This window comes from Raphanus sativus, chromosome 7, assembly GCF_000801105.2.
Source record: "Raphanus sativus cultivar WK10039 chromosome 7, ASM80110v3, whole genome shotgun sequence".
NCBI lineage: Eukaryota > Viridiplantae > Streptophyta > Magnoliopsida > Brassicales > Brassicaceae > Raphanus > Raphanus sativus.
The window spans coordinates 15,740,772-15,760,723 of record NC_079517.1 but is presented as its reverse complement, the minus strand read 5'-3'; the positions used below and the strand labels follow the sequence as shown (position 1 = coordinate 15,760,723).

At 37.3% G+C, this 19,952-nt stretch overlaps 4 protein-coding genes and 1 pseudogene across 4 annotated transcripts; 3 read left to right on the top strand and 2 right to left on the bottom strand.

Annotated features, from left to right (window-relative positions):
* Nucleotides 1-39: 39 nt before the first annotated feature.
* On the bottom strand, nt 40-1,858 carry LOC108817872 (exosome complex component RRP41 homolog). The gene is made up of 10 exons (XM_018590694.2): nt 1,732-1,858; nt 1,504-1,569; nt 1,365-1,411; nt 1,206-1,266; nt 1,070-1,108; nt 929-993; nt 769-847; nt 652-688; nt 370-572; nt 40-289 (listed from the first exon to the last, which is right to left on the bottom strand). The coding sequence occupies exons 2-10, from the start codon at nt 1,555-1,557 to the stop codon at nt 152-154; spliced, it is 723 nt and encodes a 240-aa protein (XP_018446196.1). The 5' UTR covers nt 1,558-1,569; nt 1,732-1,858; the 3' UTR covers nt 40-151.
* Nucleotides 1,859-4,890: 3,032 nt separating this feature from the next.
* On the top strand, nt 4,891-6,269 carry LOC108817870 (ethylene-responsive transcription factor CRF6-like). Its single transcript, XM_018590691.2, has one exon. The coding sequence runs from the start codon at nt 5,040-5,042 to the stop codon at nt 5,955-5,957; it is 918 nt and encodes a 305-aa protein (XP_018446193.2). The 5' UTR covers nt 4,891-5,039; the 3' UTR covers nt 5,958-6,269.
* Nucleotides 6,270-8,589: 2,320 nt separating this feature from the next.
* LOC108827670 (uncharacterized) lies at nt 8,590-9,299 on the top strand. Its single transcript, XM_018601122.2, has 2 exons — nt 8,590-8,967; nt 9,041-9,299. The coding sequence occupies exons 1-2, from the start codon at nt 8,761-8,763 to the stop codon at nt 9,188-9,190; spliced, it is 357 nt and encodes a 118-aa protein (XP_018456624.1). The 5' UTR covers nt 8,590-8,760; the 3' UTR covers nt 9,191-9,299.
* Nucleotides 9,300-9,490: 191 nt separating this feature from the next.
* Nucleotides 9,491-10,396, bottom strand: LOC130498042 (uncharacterized). The gene has a single exon (XM_056991381.1). The coding sequence runs from the start codon at nt 10,394-10,396 to the stop codon at nt 9,491-9,493; it is 906 nt and encodes a 301-aa protein (XP_056847361.1).
* A 3,203-nt stretch (nt 10,397-13,599) lies between these two features.
* LOC108816868 (pentatricopeptide repeat-containing protein At3g60960, mitochondrial-like) lies at nt 13,600-14,808 on the top strand (annotated as a pseudogene).
* Nucleotides 14,809-19,952: the final 5,144 nt, after the last annotated feature.

Genomic DNA, 19,952 nt, shown 5'->3' with positions numbered 1-19,952 from the left:
AATATATGAAACATTAATCTAAGCTTTCAGATTCGCATATTAACCAAAAACAGCATGTCTTTTGCATTACTAACTTTTGAGTTTGGGAAAGTTAGAAGCAACATTTAACAAACTCATTGACAAAAATCTTTTGGTACATTAGCTCTGAAGTTTATGAAGCACGACGATACTCTAGCTGTTTGGTGTTTTCTTGAAGTACCTCGCGTACTCTCTCTGCAATCGCCTTGCAGCCTTCGGAAGCCAACGCAAACACCGTTTCAAATGTTTCCATCGGTAACTTTGCATCCATCTACACATTTTCAACATAAACACTCAGCAAATCAAATTTTTTGGTTGCGGATGTAAAGAGAAGAAGATAGAAGATGATACCTGAAGGAGTGTGACTTTGTCTAGTTTAGGTAGAATGCCGACAGTTACATCAGCTCCTCCAGCGCTATCTTCGACATAGTTGAGATCAAGAAGTGGAGTACTGTTCAAGTATCCAGCACTGCAGGATACAGCGAGATCACGCATCGGAATCCCAGCGTCTGCGAGAGCTAGCGTCGCAGCATTGATACAAGCTGATCTTGTTCCTGATTATTACACAACATAAACATTTAACAACAGATCCATAGATTGAAGAAACAAAGAGGGTTCACATTCACAGCTAACCTCCATCAGCTTGTAGGACCTGAAGGAAAATGTCAATCTGCATACGAAGAAACAATCCATCAATCAAGTCTCAATCCGATTGGCTACAGACTCATAGCGTGAATATTGAAGGCAAACCTGAGAATGAGGCAACAGTTCGGTTAATATGCAAGCTTCCATTGTCTGACGGATGACAAGAGATAGCTCTGTTGATCGCCTGACCATACCATAACACACAACCATTCAAGTTTTATGACTATTTACAAGAACAAAAGGGGAGTAGGTGAGTGTGTAAAACCTGTCGTTTTTCTGTCTTCTACGATCACCAGTACTAAAATGAGCCATACTATACTCACAAAGCACCTAGAGAGAAGAAGCCACAAGCATATTTCAAAATTCACAAAGCTCCTCTATACCAAGAAGAGAACATAATACATACCAATGCATGACCATTCTTTTGTTGGCTCTTGTTTTGAATCTGAGGGGAGCAAAGACATACATACAACCTTCAATTCACCGACTGACTCATACAATAAAAAGGGGCATAATAATCAAATCATAGAGAATGGGAGTACCTCTCTTGGGCCATAAACAGCTGCTATTACTTTTGTGTTACCCATCTCGAAAACAGCAGAGCTAGACAAGAACAATAACAAGAAAAATAAACATAAAGTTCGACTTTTTATCTAAGTGCCAAGTTAGAAGTTAGAACGGAGATGAAGATCTGTACTTACCCATCAGCCTTGGAAACCACTCCAACTTCAGCTACGATTTGCCTCATCTATTACAAAAACCATCATCGAAGCATAAGGGTGATATTGACTTGTTAAGATTGCTAACAAAAGACAAAAGGAATAGAGATGGAAAGATAACCTCATTGAATCGTCGACCATCTAACCGAAGACCTTCAGGGTTTACGTACTCCATTCTTTGTCAACTCTAAATCGAGACAAGACAGAACAAAGTTCCAAACTTTATGTTAATAAAGACAGGAGACACAGAACAAAGTTCGAAACTTTGTGTTTTCTAAAACAGAGAACCAACGAAGAAAAAAACCAGAAAGAAGGGGAGAGAGAGAAAGAGACGAGTTATAATCAATACCTTTGCTGATATTTGCGGCGAGGATACGTCGGATGTTTGTGGACGGCGTCGACGAGAGGAGGATCGAAGTCTGAGTGAGTGGGGAAACCTAAGAGTAAGGCTTTTGGGGTTTCTGTTGTGAATTAATTGAGAGTTTAAGGGTATATGCGTAAATTAACACTGCATATGGTATTGGGCCTCGTGCGGGCCGTGTTGGTGGCCCTACGGTGAGCCCTCCTTTGTATTATTATCTCTATGACTGTTATCAATCCATATACAATCCAGCAGCAGTTCCCCCAAAAAAAAATGTAAAAGAATGCTAAATAGTTTTTTTTTTTGGTAAAAGAATGCTAAATAGTTTGTTAGGGAGAATATTAAGGACCGTTTGGTTGTAGTTGTAGCTACATACTTGCCTGTGTCTTAATCGATTTTTTAAAGAAAATTGTTCTGAGTTTGGCTACTAATGAAGATATGATTTGAAAATTTAGAGAATTTTGTTAAGGGTTTACTAAATTGATGATTTTGAATTTTTGAACCCAATCAATACATTTTGGTATACACACCAGAGTTTTAACCATATAATCAATTTTGTGTAATTTTCAACTTCAGTATTTTTTAAAATTCTAGTAGTGTTTAATTATTTCACAATTGGATCGACATTGTAAAGTTGAAAGCAAAAAAATGGTTTCTGGTAAAAAAAAAGAATATTTACTAATATTGCTATACGAGCTTCTTCCCATCCTAGACCTTTAATATGTCTGCTTAGACTTAGTTAAATTTATCAAATAAAAATATTTATAATCTTTTGGCTTCAAAATTTGACTTGAAGAGAAGATATATAGCACAAGACAAGCATAAAAGTAGATCAAAGGCTGTGAATCTAGTAAAACGTATAACTACTTCACTATGGTGTTGATTGAATCCCTCAAGACTCTGTTTGGGTATCGACTTACCTTTTATTTTTACATAAGGTTTATGCATGATGATTTATAGATTTGTTGCTAATAATATGATATTGATATCGACGTGTCGGGGCATACGTGTGTGCTGCTGCAGATACTGAAACGAAAGTGATAACGTATATGAAAATGACGGGCATGTGACGGAGGACAATGGAATAATTAATACCAAGTTTTCTTCTTCTATATGTAGTAAAAAAACATACAAAGCGATATGCTGCTAATTCTAAAGGCGTGCTTTCTGACTAGTACCTAACTACGACTATATATGGTCCTGAATCCAAACGAGTGCCATGCAATTTATTGTTCCATATAATCGTTTGGCTGTGTTATATTGTCTTTGATCTTACCAAGAGTACAAGAGAACCCCAAACAAACAAAAGAGTTTGAAATCACACGTGTAATCAAATGTAAGTAGGATGTTGTTTTAGTAAAGTTGTAATTTGTAGATTTTATCAATTTGATTATGAAATCTTTTTTTCTAATGATTTGTTTTGCCCGACCAATTCTAGTCAAAGCTCATTTTAAAAATCAAAAATCTAATTTAGTTTACCTTTTCCCTGTTTCCGACAAGAGACATTAAATATTAGAAGGTGGCAGTGAACTTGGCCGCCAAGCGAAAGATCATTGGTTTCAAAAAAAAAAAAATAATTTACGTTTTAAATTGAGACGAGACTATACTACTATACTCTTTTTTAAAACACATCAATAGACTCATTAGTCATTATTCATTACCATTAGAATTCATTGTCATTGTGAGTGACATCCTCGTGACTTATCTCACACGAGAAGGTCCCACACACTGGCGCATGAGTTATTGGCGTGGAAGACTTAAAATGGCTTGGAGACCAAGCTAGTAAGGTAGGACAAAAGCTCCACTCTCGATACTGTAACTAACACGTGTCAGGAGATATGACGTCTCAATCTGAGATGCGGAAAGCCGTTTTGGAGTCCCCAATGGGTCACGAACCGCGTTAATTTCACTAACAGAAATACCGCTGTAATTCCCGGTTTAACCCCTCTTTCGCTTTATAAACTACAAGGACCATAATACATTAATACTGCTAAACCGGTTTGAATACCGGTTATTATGAATACTGCTAAACCGGTTTAGATTTAGTTCATGAGTAAAAAGAGTAACTTCCTATATTACGAATACTGCTAAGCCGGTTTGAATCCCGCATTAATATTTTTTCTTTTTGCCGTCTTTAATATTATTAAAAAGCCTTAAAAGACCAAAAAAAACTTTCTTACAAAAAGCCCAAGACCCAAACTCTAAAACATAAAATAAAAGCCCACCAGGCCAATTACAATTCCGAAGCCCAACACCAACTAGTGACTCACCCACCGAACACCGCTTCCACGTGTTGAACCACTGGCCAAACTGGACGCGTGTCGAAGGTCAAAGCATCACCGTCGCATGCGGCTTGGAATCACCGCCGGGACCAATCGTCTTCACTTCACCGGAGAAAAACGAAACACCGACTTCGTCTCCGATTGAAAGTCGCCACTGTCACAAGCATCACAAGCAGATCACAAACCCTCCGGATTCCACCGGGAAACTTCACACGAACACCAAAACCACTTTCAACGACAGATGTTAAAAGTATAGGATTCGGGTTCTCCCACACAAACGCCGGAGCTTCATAGAGCTTCAATTAAAGGAATCGAAAACTCATCCAAGCCCGACCACCACTCCCTAGACCGAAACACCACACAACGCGAAACTTCCAAAGGACCAACGAAAGCCGGCGACCACCACCGCAGAAGAGACGGCTCGGCCCCAGAGGCAAAACGCCAACCATCCATCGAACTGTTGATGCGATGCTGGAAGTAAAATCCGGCGACGTTAACAACATCTACATCCCGGAGTCGGAAAAAAACAAAGGGAAGGGAACCGAAGTGTCCCTTGTCCGCCGATGACAACATGCAAATAAAAGAAAGAAAAGAAAACAGAGAAGAGTCAGAACCGGACCGGCGGTAGCTAAGATAGCCGAAACCGCAGGCCGGAAACGAAATTCACGGCGGGGATAGTCTAGAGAGAAGACGGAAGAAAAAGTAGAGAAAGAGAGAAAAAATTAATCCCGCATTAATATCTCTCTACAGTTATACAAAAAGACACAATTTCAAAAAAAACAGTAAGTATTCCAAAAAAAGATCACATTAAAGAAAATGGTCATAAAAGTAAAAGGAGAATATGGAAATAATAAATGTGATGACTTATATATTTCCAAAGAAACGGCGATTCTTCCCTTCTTTAACATTTTGACTCTCATCTCTTCCTCTCTTATAGTAGATTCATCACAGTTAAAAAAGAAATCTTTAGTTTCTCTCTCTTTTGGTGGGATTATTACAGAGCGAGCGAGAAAGATGGAGAGAAGAACAAGAAGAGTAAAGTTCACGGAACATTGCACGGTCAAACCCGTGGCAGCTAAGCCATCCAACGGCTCTCCGAGAGTGGTCCGAATCGCTTACACAGACCCTTTCGCCACAGACTCATCTAGCGACGACGAAAACGACAACAACAACCTTACGGTGGCTTCTCCAACTCCGAGAGTGAAACGTTACGTGGAGGAGATCAGGTTCGGCGAAACCAAACCCAAGGCGGCGAGGAAAACTAGATGCAAGGCGGAGAAAGGCGGCCGCGTCGAGAGGAAGGCTGACGTGTCGACGAATCCCGTAAAGTACAGAGGCGTGAGGCAGAGACGGTGGGGGTCCTTCGCGGCGGAGATAAGGGATTCCTCGACGCGGACTCGGATTTGGTTAGGGACTTTCGCCACGGCGGAGGAGGCCGCCGTCGCTTACGACCGAGCCGCGATTCGTCTCAAAGGTCACAACGCTCTGACTAATTTTCTCACTCCTCCTCCTCCTCCTTCGCCGGAGGAAACGCCGCCGGTTATCGATCTGAAAACGGTTTCCCGGTGCGATTCGGTGAAGCAGCAGAGCCTCTGTTCTCCGACCTCTGTTCTTCGATTCAACGTCAAAGAGGAAACGGAGTATCGGACGGAGCTGGAGACGGAACCAATCGATCTGGCGGCGGAGGTGAAGCCGACCGCGGTAGAGAGTCTGTTCCAGGATCCGTATTCGTTGCCGGAGTTGTCTCTCGCCGGCGAGTATTTCTGGGTTTCTGAGTTTCCTCCGGAGCCTCTGTTTCTGGATGAAATCGAAATCACTGAACCGGTCGCGAACCGGAAAGAAGATAACGAACCGGAAGATTTCTCGTTCCATTTGTGTGGAGATTTCGATGCATCTCCATGGGATGTCGACGATTTCTTCGAGCCTGATTAATTAAAGAAATTTGATTTTTACTGGCTCTGAGATTTTTTTTGCGACGATGGTGATGACGTGGATGCATCTAGACCGTATGCTTGCCTTTTACGTTCATCGACGTGGATGGTTCTGATAGGCTGGATGCTGGAGCGCGAGAATAGCTCTGTTTAATTTATATTGTTGCTGGTTAAGTACTCTAGTTAAGATAAAAAATGTCAGTGTCGCTTAAGGTTTTTGGCCCAACATTTTCGTTATTTGCTGGTCTCAACGTCAGGAAGCAGTATATACAAAGTGCTTATAATGTTTATATTAATAATATTTTTTTATCAACTGTGAAGAGACATCATCTCCATTACCCTTGGAAGGGAAATTTAAATCACTTATATCCCTTACTAATCTTCATATCCTTCATATTCATTAAACCATATAAAATTACGAAATTAGCCTTAGAATAAAGAAAACATCAAAATTAGAAAAAAAAAAAAAATCAAACCGACGAAATGGAGATATCGATCTCCTATACCGACCGTACGGACAGCAGCTCGATTGCACGATTGCGGTTTGAGGAGATTGCGTTTTGGAAAAGGGAACCCGATCGCTCGATTGATTGCTACTCCGGCAAACTCCGGCCTCACTCCGATTCGGTCCTCCGTCGTCTTCCGGCGCTGTTTAAGGGTCGAAGAGGTAGGTTTTAGAGGAGAACGAGGCTCTCGGTTTTGGGGTTCCAAAGCTCCTCTCTTGAATGAGCTTAGAAAATGGATTTAGATGTTGCATCCTGGTATCTATTATTATACGATTCCATTATTAGTTGAATTGAGTAGGAGAATGGTTGTATTGTTCGATTCTAGTGCGCTGAATGTAGATTCAACCTCAAATTCAAAACGGGTACGACAGTAGAACTAGAAAAAACTAGTATTACTGATGATTATTGTAGAACTAGTAAAACATGTATAACTTCGAATGTATAATGGATGGTATTGAATGGTTTTGGCAGGCTACAATGAGCCACAACGTCATCATACACTTCAGATGTGAAGGTCGCATGTATTGTTTAGTGTTGAAGCATGCTGTGGAGGAGATAGATCTTTCAATGGTAGAAGTACGCATATGCAAAAAGGTGGGGCTTGATGAATGTAATGTGAAGTTGAAATTGAGTTACATTCCACTGCTGGTTGGGAGTGACAAGAAATTCGTCATTTGTGATGAGGAGGATCTTTGTGGTTATCTTTTGTCCCTTGATAAAAACAACCGTAGGTGCATTTTGTTGGTGGAGGTCATCGAAAGGTTAGAACTCTCAGAGCAACTTTCAAGAGCGGGCAAACCAAGTTCAAAACGAAGTTCAAAAGCGGGGAAACGAAATTCTGTAGGTATGAACTATGAGGTGTGCCATTCGAATGATGATGAAATCGGAGATAAAGCCATAACTCGATATGGTGGCGACAATCAAGTTAATAAACAATATGAGTAGAGGATTGTGGCGATTGAAGATGGAACCTCCTGTTTTATTGAAAAGTTTTACTTTGTTTTATTTGACTTTACTTTATTTGTCCTTTAATACCATATAATTTTTTTTATCAAAGACTTAAAAATAGATACATTGAAAAATTTTACTTTGTTTTATTTGACTTTGATTTATTTGACTTTGCTTTATTTGTCATTTAGTATAAATACTAGTTTCTAGAATCAAAAATAAATACATAAAAATAAATATAAATACTAATTTCTAGAATAAAAAATAAATACATAAAAATAAATATAAATACTAGTTTCTAGAATAAAAATACAAATACTACTATGGATAACTGTTTTCTGATTTTGTATTACTAGTATGACTTTCTTTAATCGAAATTCGAAATCAAAATGTTTGAAATTGGAAATCAGAATAAGAAATATTATCTTGATTAAGAAAAAATACAAATACTAATTTCTAGAATAAAAAATAAATACATAAAAATAAATATAAATACTAGTTTCTAGAATAAAAATACAAATACTACTATGGATAACTGTTTTCTGATTTTGTATTACTAGTATGACTTTCTTTAATCGAAATTCGAAATCAAAATGTTTGAAATTGGAAATCAGAATAAGAAATATTATCTTGATTAAGAAAAAATACAAATACTAATTTCTAGAATAAAAAATAAATACATAAAAATAAATATAAATACTAGTTTCTAGAATAAAAATACAAATACTACTATGGATAACTATTTTCTGATTTTGTATTACTAGTATGACTTTCTTTAATCGAATTTCGAAATCAAAATGTTTGAAATTGGAAATCAGAATAAGAAATATTATCTTTAGTAGTCAAAAAATGTTATATTCAACATGAAAAATATATATTATACTCTGCAATCAAAAAAACAACCCATCACACTACATAAACTTTCATAGACATTTTGTGAAATATGTGATTACTCAATATTAGATTCCATTATAAAATATGTTTTCACACTTTTATTACGTAAAACACCAATATTCATCTTTTCGAATCTTATATTTTATTGTACAACTAAAAAAGTGTTTTATAATTACATGTAATACTAAAATTATTGAAAATCACCGAAAGTACAACTATTTGGTAATTTTGTACAACTACTATCTTGAGTAGAACTACGTGTATATATTAGGCGGGATTTCGAAAAAATTTAGAATTTTTGGCGGACTTTTATGAGTCAAGGCGGGATTTTCGAGGGAAAAATAGATTCCCATTTCCCTCTCTCTTTTCTCTCTCCTCTCTTCTCTCTCTCTTTTCCTCGATTCCTTCCTTCTCCTCTCCCAGAGAATCCCCTCGTCTCTCTATCACCTTTCGCAAATGGATCCATGGGTTGAGAATCAGGAAAGGAAGGAGATGAAGAAGATGAAGAAACATTTTGACATGCTTCAGTTTATTTGCGATGCTGAACACGGGATTCCAACTTCGTGCCCATGTGGGGGACGAATCGTCGACGAGGTTTCTACTAATCCAACAGATAAGGATTTTCTACCAGGCCGAAGGTACTTCACTTGTAATGAGTACAAGGTAATTTACATTTTATCTACTTTCTTAACTTATGCAAAATGTCAAACTGAGTGCAACCATGTGAAACTTGCAGAATGATGGGTTCCACTTCCGTCAACCATGGGTTCTCGGGGTTGAGGAAGAGGTTCGCTCCTTAAGGCAGGATGTGGACAAAATGGCTGAAGAGATGCACAAAATGGCTGAAGAAATTGCTCAGCTTAAGGACCTTCTTACCCGTAAATGAGAAGCCTTATGTTGTTTGGATTTGTGTCTTTAGTTTGAGATCAGATCTCCTTTAGTTTCTGCAATAAGCCTTATGTTTGGATTTGTGGAATTGTGTGATGTTGTGTTAAAGACTATCTCCTAATTAATGTGATGTTGTGTTAAGATTACTGGTTTTCCGTAGTAATACCAAAGTTTTCCGTAGTAATCCATAGTTCTCGAACAAAACACTTAAAGTTAAAGTACAACAAAATAAAGTTTTCCGAAGCATACAACACGATAAAGTAGCTAAATTCATCACTCCAAATTCATCACTTCAAATTCATCCAACTCTTTTCCTTCCCTTCCTCCTGATGCGATCCGGAGGTATGATCTTCACCTCCTTAATCTGATCTGGTACATTCCAAGAAGACATGTCGGGCACAACACAAAGTGTCCTGTCATACGCCAAAGCCCACAATTCCGTCCAATAGTATTTTGAGCACAGCTCATGGATATTAAGGCCGCCATCAACATTCGTAGTGAAATAGATGTAAGCTGCCAGTCCGTGCAGGCAAGGAAACTTTTCATAATCCCACACCTTGCAAGTACAAGATTTTTCAACCAAGCTCGCCCAAAACATCTTTCCAGCAGTGTCAGTGATCTCGTACTTAAGCTCATAACTATTAATCTCCCGTACAGATAGCTTTTGTGCAACATCCCATAGACCGTGCAAGTAGTTCTCAACCAGAGGCACCAGGCTTGTATCGATTGATCTAGAAACAGCTTCCTTCCGTTGAGTGAACCAATCAGAGAATTTCCTGACGGTACAATCCAACATTGGTATTAATGCCCACGTCGTTGCCTCTTTAAACACGCTCTTCATTGATTCCACACTGTTGATTGTATCGAAGTTGTACCTGTCACGTGGGAAAAAAACTCTTGCCCATTTGTCCTTTTCAGTATGTTCCTGCACATACTTGTACACAGTAGGATATCTTTTTTCAAATGAGTCGTAAGCAGAGTTGAAGTCATCCACCGTGTAATATCTGCCCAACTCCATAAATTTATGTCCGACTATAACCTTGTTGACGTTACCAGCATGCCATTTCACCTTTTCCTTCAAATGCCATAAACAATGCCCATGGTGAGCCTCTGGAAACACGCTTCCTATAGCGAAGATCAGACTCTGATTTCTTTCACTCATGAAAACCAGTTCAGAAGAGTCTGGTATAACACTTTTAAGCATCTCGAAAAACCAAGTCCAACTAGTAAGATTTTCACTATCTAGTACTGCAAACGCAAGTGGATAACTTTGACCATTAGGATCTTGAGCTTCCGCGAAAACTAGAACACCACCATATTTGTTCTTCAGCGATGTCGCATCCACAGCTATCACTTTCCTCATAAATGCAAACCCTTCAATGCAAGCTCCCAAAGCTATGAAGAGGTACTTGAATTTACTTGCATCATCCAATTTCACACAAGTTTTTGTTCCTGGATTCACTTGCTTTAACATGTACAAATAGCTATACATCATCTTGTAGCTCTTTTCCGGACTACCAGGTATACCACTTACATGATTGCTCATTGTATCCTGCCCAAACCAGAACAAACCAAGTTATCCACAGTTCTATTAGTTGTCCCGAGTTATACAGTTAAAGTTATCCACAGTTCTATTAGTTGTCCCGAGTTATACAGTTATACTACAATTATCATGAACAAGGTCGATCTAAGTCCAATGAGAAGCGAGATGCCTATACATTCTCCAATTCTACTGCCTATACATTCTCATTCAACCATTGGAATGCATTATATACCAATGCATTTCAATTGCAAATCCATTAGAACTTACTTCCAAAAGAAAGCTCAAAGTGGAGATCTGAGACCACAACTTACGGATACGTCAGGTGATTGGTTTAAGCAGACAACGGCGGCGGCGGTAGAGAAGCGGCAGGAGAGAAGAGTGGAGATCGAGCAGAGCTGGGGGAGAGGCGAAGGAGGAGGAATCGTCTTAGCCTCTTGTCATAGTTTCTCTTTCGCGATAGAGATAAAGAGGAAGAGAAAAAAAGAGGTGAGATAAGCGATTTCGATCAGAAATCGCGTTTGCTTTTTGGGATTTTGTTGGTTTAGTTGGTTTAGTTGTATTACCCATATAAATCAGACGGGTCATTGGATGAGTGGGTCTCGGGTGGATTTGACTCTGGTTTCCTTTGTAAATATCATCACTTATGTTGGCTTATTAGTATTTCACTCATTTTTCGATTTAAATTTAATTGTAAAATGAAATCTCGTTATAACGAGGATATCATGGCTTTAAATTTTTCTTCCACGGGCATTGGAGACGATTTCTCAACTGTGAATCCCTATCTTTTCCTTTGTTATTTCGTACCTTGCATGAATCTTTCTTATAGCATTATGTGACAAATGACAAGTTTTATGATACGCAAAAACTCCTTTTTAGACTTTTTAAGTCAAGACTCCATTTTACACATGGAGTACACAATTAATTAAAATGAATCACTCGAAAGGTACTTCATAATCTACATATAATTTTTAAACCGTGGTTTCCCCTAGAAAAAATCCTCCAAATGTAGTAGTATAGAATTCAAATGCCGGTTTAATAATATCAGAAGCTTATTTGGACCGGTTAAAGTAATATGTATATATGGTCCAATTTTTACCAGATGTCATACGATCTATATCCTAGTGGAAATTCGAGTGTGTGTAGTGTGAACTGTGAAGTGATTCAAGTTATAGCCGAGAGACATGTTCTCTTGTCTCCTGTTGTCTTCCACTTAAGTATTAAAGCCCATTCATGTGAAGAACCAGACCATTGAATCCCATATTATGCCTACCAAATGCGTTCACATTCTCAAAATTCACCATAAAAGATGAACGAAGTACTTGGGCGTCTTGTTATTTTATACTATAGTACACATAAAGTGATCGTATTAGATTGCAATCTATCAAAGCTTGGTCGAGGCCTACATGAAGAACTAGAGAAGTGGAGTTTGGTATATATCAATTTTGAAGGAAAAAAATTGTGTTGTCTTCTTGTTAATTGGCTGTTTTCCATTTTTTGTGTTGTGGTCCGTCCATGTGGTTAAGACAAAGGTCAAGAAACCCAGGGTTTTATGGCCATTTTGTAGTGTGCAGGAATAAGCCGTTTTCCGTATTATTCTTCACTAGAGTCCATAACATATTTACAAATATTACAAGTAGAACTTGGCGAAACCCAAAGAATATGCAATAAAACAAAACATAGAGATGCACATAGTCAGAACCACTTGCAAGTCGCAAGAACAATGTAAAGCAACGGAGCATTTTATGCCTGCAGGTTTGGACCGACCATATGAGAAAAGGAACAAGATTCAAGAAACATAAGGAAATAGTAATACCGATACAAAATTCAAAATTTAGCCAATTATATATAGTTCTGTATTTCAATTCAAACTGCGTTGGATATTTAGCCCAGATAGTCAAAGCTTGGGCCACAGAGATTGAGAGGTGAAGCAAGTTGGCCAGTGGCCACAAATTTAATATTCCATTGGCCCCAATAACATCTTTCAACCCCTCTCAAGACACCTTTACAAAGTTATTACCGTTTCTTTAGTGTCAAAAAAAGAAGCTTAAAATGAAATATAATTCGTCAGACAAAAAGATCCTATATAGCACGTGTATCTCTATTCATATTTAAACTTGAATTGGCTTGGATGTAGACTGTGTGCTAATTGCTATGCATGCTTGTGGAGGTGCAGTGTTCAAACCGAAGCAAGGAACAATATAAATCAGGATCAAGGAGAGATTTTCAGCGATGAAATGGAGACATAAGTTTAGGGAATGAGAATTACTGACAATTTCAGAAAAAAAAAAGCTGATCAGTTCTTATGAATATGAAGGGAGTCGTCATGTCAAATATATGTCAACTCATTACTAGAGAGGGAAAGCAATACTGACATAAGATTCAAGTTAAGCATTTGAGTAGGAAGGGGAAATCATACATATCAATACCAATTTTCCTGCTGGGAATATTGTACCATGTGCAACAGTTGATCTATGGTGTTGAGAGTTTCAAAATAAAAGCACAAGTGGAGATCTAAACAGCTGCATTTTGTTTCGGAAGTGGCTTTATGTGTGGTCGGTGTTGTGTTCCCAATTTGTTCTGCAATACTTTTGCATTGCTCAGAGTGGGGCTGGTCTTCCAAAATGAATTCAACATATCCAACTTGGCTGCAGTACACGGCATAAGTAATGCAACATAGGTTGCTGGATGGGGATAGAAACTTGGAGTCTGGTGGAGCGATATAGTTGGTAGTAGGCTTCGAAGAGAGGCCCAACGGGATACATATAGTATATAATTAGAAGCAATATTTTTTTTTCTAAAATTGGGATTCTGCGGCAGTCTATAAAAAAAGAAGCAAACCCTAAACTCCTCCTAGGGCTTCCACCATGTCCTTCCTCAGGCGCATTGTCCAAAATCCGACCTTATCAAAAGCAGTTCCGGTGGGGAAGGCGTTGATCCCTTTCCCACTGGGAAGAGACCCTTCGTCACTCCCAAAAATAAATCCAAACTGCGACGCCATCGGCATGGACCACCGCCCCATATCTCTGCGCTACCGAGTCACAGCAATGCTCGAGCTGTCTAACCTCGACAAATCCGCCGAGTACTCGCACCACGCTGTCTCCGAAAAATACCGTGTCGAAAGAGACACTGTCTTCATCTCCAATTCGGTAATCGGAGCCATGTGCGACGCCAAACGTTACGAGGAAGCCATCTCTCTGTTCAACTACTTTTTCAACGAGTCTCAAACACTCCCGAACATGCTCTCTTGCAATCTCATCATCAAAGCTCACTGCGACCAAGGCTGTCTCGACGACGCTCTTGATCTTTTCAGTCACATAGTCCTAGACGGACGTTTGTCTCCAGGGATGGACACATACGTGATACTCACGAAAGCCTTGGTTGATGCTAAAAGACTCGACGAAGCTTGAGTTTTAGTGGCATCCATGGGCCGTTGTTATTTCACGGTCTACGACGTACTCATTCGCGGGTTGTTGGATGCAGGGAAATACGTAAAGGCTAGCCAAATAATCGAGGAACTGGAGAGTAAACTCCCATGGAGAGTATATCACAAGGCAACTGCACTCTATAAGGTATCGTTGATGGAGTATTGGTTCAAGCAAGGAAAAGATGAGGAAGCTATGGAGATATACAAGGTTTTGGACATGTCTGAACTGATGAACACCACTGTCGGAAATAGGGTTTTGCAAGTTTTGGTGGAGCACGGTAAGAATACAGAGGCTTGGGAGCTGTTCGATGAGATTGTAGGACTCTGCAATCCCGAGACGTTTGGTATAATGATGAAGTCTTTCAGTAAAAAGCGTATACCGTTGTGGGGGGCTAGTGAGACGTGTTATAGGACGATCGTGGCGTGTCTATGCGAACAAGGAAAGATGTCGGAGGCAGAGGAGTTCTTTGAAGAGATGTTTTCAGACGACAAGGAGGAAGATGAATCGATGGTAGGACCTGACGTTTCAACATTCCGAGCAATGGTCAATGGGTACGTTATGGTTGGGAGAGTCGATGATGCTATCAACATGTTGAACAAGATGAAGATTTCAAATCTAAGGAAGCTTGCTATTCATCGAGCCACATAATTTTGCTTCTTTTTTTCTTTTATCATATGTTTACATTGAGAATGGTGTATTGAACTATAAGTTATAAAAGATTTTGGATTTTTAATCAAATTCACTGTTATTCAATTAATGATTTTAAAAAACTTTTTCAAATCATGTGTTATTCAATATGGAATTTATACGAAGTCACTAAAAACCACTTCAAATTCCCTGTTATTCAATCACCAATTTATAAAATCTCTATCAGATCTAGTGTTATTCAAAGCTAAACAGTATTTTAAACAAAGAAATTGTAAACGGGATTTCAGAATATTTTGCATCCATTTGTAGTTAAAATCTGTTCATACGAAATCACACCTCTATTGGTGTGATTTGGAGAAACTTATAAAAACCATTGCAGAAAAAGAATATAAGAGATAACCACTGACATCCGAGAGAAAACTCCGACAAGAGGACCACCGCCGTCAATCGGAGGCCTAGGAGAAGACTAAGTAGATTCAATCTGTAGTGAGGAACGGCTACCAACCGCCGTCGTGATGTCTTAGACGACAGCTTTCTATCTACTTGCGGTACGTTCATGATAATTTTTGGGTCAGTTTAGGTGCTGAAACATTATAATTGTTTGCTCTCTTCTAGTCTCTTTGATGATAAAATAAAAAGCTATGAGGGATAGAAGTCAGATTTTCTTCGATAACTTTCATTCTTTACAAAATTCTTCACTTCATTTTATGACAAATTTTCATTGTGAAAAGTGTTTTAGCTCAAAATGGTGTCACCACTTCAAATTGGAAGTGATCTCACTGAATTTCTTGAGGTACCAATGATTAATTGGCACATAATAATATATAGTATGTATCTCTGTTCTAGTTCTGGAACTGGCTTCTATTGATGAATCGTAGTGAAACTTGTGTAACCACTAACCAATATTGTTGTTTGGAAAGCCCTCATGTATGTGACTGACCAACCTATTTTTCTTAATGCTGCAGTGGAAGGTGTCACCAAGCTTGCAATTGATGAGCTGTTTGTCTCAGACAAATCAACAGAGACATGTGGCATAAGGACGTTATATGGGATGGATCAAGACCAATTTACTTTATGCAGCCTTCTGATTCTTTGATAGATTCTGTTTTCTCTATATAAATGTCTCGAGACTATTCATTGATTTGGTCTTCTTCCTTTACTATTTCAGAACCATAATGTTCTCGTTTGAGATTTGTCCAAAAAAATGTTCTTGTTTGATCATTAATGCAACTGCAGACAAATGTGTTGCAAAAATGAGTGGATGGATGAAAAGATCCATATGTCCTAAGAGCTAAGCAATAATGCCAATAGAAACTTTTGAGATCACTAAGAAGTTCATGAGCAAACAAGTAAGAATCTTGTGATGAGCTCACCATTGAAGGCATCAGTTCTATGTTAAACTTGCGAAAGAAGATTTGAGTCAAAGTTGCGAAGGAAGAGTGGAAGCTAAAGGTTATTTGCTAATGGTACAAAATTCTTGTCAATGTGTGTTTTTTTTAACCACGTTTGCTTATTTTCCAATGTAAATCACCTAAAGTACTCTCACATTTTTAGAAAAGAGTCATACAAAATCACCAAATATATTTTCATTTCTACTTTAGAATTCCACCAAAATCACCCGAATATCTTGAAAACCACTCAGATCCCACCATATCTAAAACCCTCCAAAATCTCTTAAAACTTCTAGTTCAATACACCCCCCTAAGACTACTAATAAAATTTATTTTTTCTTTTTTTTTGACTTAACTAGTAATATTTTTATTTAGTTACATCCGCAGTTTTTTTACATCACAATGTCCATCTTTTTACTTTTGTTATGCTTTTATTTTAAACTAGGAGAGATCCGCACTTCGCGCGGGATTTGAAATTTTATTTGTGAAATTTTGTGTTCATGAGTTGATTTTATGTTTCCTTTGGACATGATCTTCATATCAATGTGTATTGTTTGGAGGAATTAGAAACTTGAGTTCTCGCATATGTTGATCTATTGAATTTTTCCTGTTTGAAGTGGTTTATACTTATTATTAGCCTCAATTAAGTGACCAATATTAAACACAATAAATGTATTTTTATTTTTTTGTTGGTTTGTTATCAAATAATATTCACAACTCTAATTTATTATGAAACTTAAAATAGAAAACTGAGAAGATGAGAATATATAGTCTACTCAAATGAAGAAGACAAACTTGATTGTTTGCTTGTAACACTAAACTGTGTTATATCGATTGACAATGTTGTATTAGTGAAAGGTTATAGTTGCTCTCGTGGTACTGTAGTCTGCCAAGTAACAATTAAGTCTAGTGACTCTAACATTGTGAACTATTTTTTGTACGTTTCCAAGAAATTGTCATTTTCGGCCATTGTTGATGTTTCATCCGAGAGAATCCAACATTGGATTACCAATCTATTGAAAATAAATGTATCTTGATATATTTTTAACAATATTATCAAACATATCTTGAGACATTAGACTATTATGGGTAGAGTTTCATGAATAAAAATATTTAACTATTATGATCTTTTATCACAGGCTGCTGTAAATTATGGTTCATAAGTGATATAAAGACTGATACATTGTTGGTTTATGAAGCAATACCTGACCAGGCATGGCTTCTCCATTGATCCGCACTGGTTTCTCAAGTAAAACATTGTTGGTTTCTGAAGTAATACACTGCAGTAATGTGGTCCCTCATATATATGGTTTTGTATAAACATCAAAACAGTGAGTCGAAGAAGAATGAAATAAAAACCCTAGAAAGGGAAATGAACCTGAGAGGCCTTACTATAAGATCACTTCACTGTCTTCGCTAGGAGTCTCACCCGTGTTGGGACCATCATAGTTCATTTTCTGGGAGCTTTGATGGTTGGTTACAGGTCCAGTGAGGGTGTAAAGGTAAACCAAACAGAGATCAGTAAGCTTTCTAATTCTGATTCTATTTTACAGGAAATTTGCTAAATTTTTCATCAGAGTATTTATATAAAATAAAAAGATTACCCTGGCTGTGCTTCTCATGTCCATTCCAGAACCACCAACCCTGTTTTGAAAAATCGAAGAAACCTCAAATTAAAAAGTAAAAATAAACAGAACACATAACTCTTCATCAAGCTACAAACCAGTGAGAATGACAAAAGCATGGTCCTTTAAATCGAAATTGCAGAAAGAGAGATGAGGTAAAAGGCTTAGTTAATTGCGTGAAAATTCGTAATAGTGTGTAAATGTAAGTTCCTAGAATCACCTGGCAAGTGAGCATTGGTGACTTGAATAAACTTCGTAGGACTCATAGCCTGAAGTGAGTGTTGCTTAGCGTTATACCAAACTTCAAATTAGAAAGAAGTTTTTTTTCTTTTGCGTTTGAAAGAAACAATATGATTGTATTCTCTGCTGCAGTGCATTTTGATGTGTTCTTCATCGCTAATTATAATATCCAAATTAGGGATTTCCGGAGCTGAAGAGGCTTGCTGTTATTAAAGTCGATGGAGTGGGAGAATTGGAATGAGAGAGTTACTGGAGAAACGTAATGAGATGGTATTAATGATAAGAGAAATGCGTTACAAAGGGGCACTGGTATCGTCTTTGGATATTAGTAGGGCTGGGCAAAAAATCCGAACCCGAAAAACCGAACCGAACCCGATCCGAAAAAGTAGCACCGAACCCGAACCAAAATTGATTAAATATCCGAACGGGTTCAAAATTTTGGTATTTAAAAAACCGAAACCGAACCCGATCCGAACCGAAATATTATGGATATCTGAATGTATCCGAAATAAATTTATACTAGATTTTGACCCGCGCTTTCAAAGCGCGGGTTTATGTTTGGTGAAAATTTTATATAATCACATTTATATAATCCGTCTTGTTTATGTATTTATATAATCTGTCTCATATATGTATTTTATATCCAGATTTATGTTCGGTAAAACTATATTATACATGTATTTTTAGGTTTTTAATTTTGAATTAGATATTTTAAATATAAATCAATATAACAGTTTTATAGTTTTGATCGGTGTTTTGAAATTCGATTGAGACCTGCGGTTGAACGGATTACCGGTTGATCAAAAATAAATTCAGTTCGGGTTTGAAAAAAAAAAAATTTTAAAAATCCAATAAAAACTACTAAAATCGAAATCCAGCTACCGGTTGAACCACTGGTTGAACCAATAAACAATTTTTATTTTTTATAAATATTTTTTGTTAGATAGTTGGGATTATATTTAGGAAAAAGCGGTTTAAAACCAAACCATTAAATAGTTTGAGAAAAAACGATGCAGTTTCAAACATGTCCGGTTGGAAAAATATTAAAATGATGCAGTATCAAACACGGAATAATCACATACCAAAATTGAATTAGGAAACCGGTGGTTAATGACAAACCAAATACAATTAAAAAAGAAACCAATGCAAAATGTCCAAAATGTCATTAATGAATACAAAAAGCCTCTTTAATAAGGGTAAATAGAGTAAAAATCCAAATGTGCTTGTACTTTAATAGTATAGATACTTAAATATATACATTATTTTTATATATAATGTATATTAAAATATTAAAAATATATAAGATACCTTTAAGTTTTCCAAAATACTCGGAAAATATATGCAAATAGTCAAAAGTGAATGTTTAAAATAGCTAAAGTATACTGAAAACACCAAAATAGTTAAATATCTATTGATTATTTATCCAAATATTCAAAGAAAACCAATTTATATGTTAAATTAAGGTATTTTGACATATATATTATGAAAATTTATATGTAATATATTATCTTTCTTATAGATTTTGAAAATTTAAAGTATATAATGAATTTTGAAAATTTAAAAACATTTTAAATGGGTTATCTGAACCCGAACCGAACCCGCAAAGATCCAAACCGAATCCGAACCAAAAATAAGAAATATCCGAATGGGGCTGAAATCTTTGATCCCGAAAACCCGAAACCCGAATGGGTACCCGAACGCCCAGTCCTAGATATTAGGGTTTGAGAAGGCACAAACAGTCCAAGAAGGAGAGGGAGGATACTGGGCTTCATAATGGTCACCGTTTAAAGTGTAGGTGGGCTGCGGCATTTGTAAAATTATGCGGTCCAGTCAAAAAACAAAAAAATTAACGATTCAGTAAATAGTTGATCCGACGTGTCATCTTTTC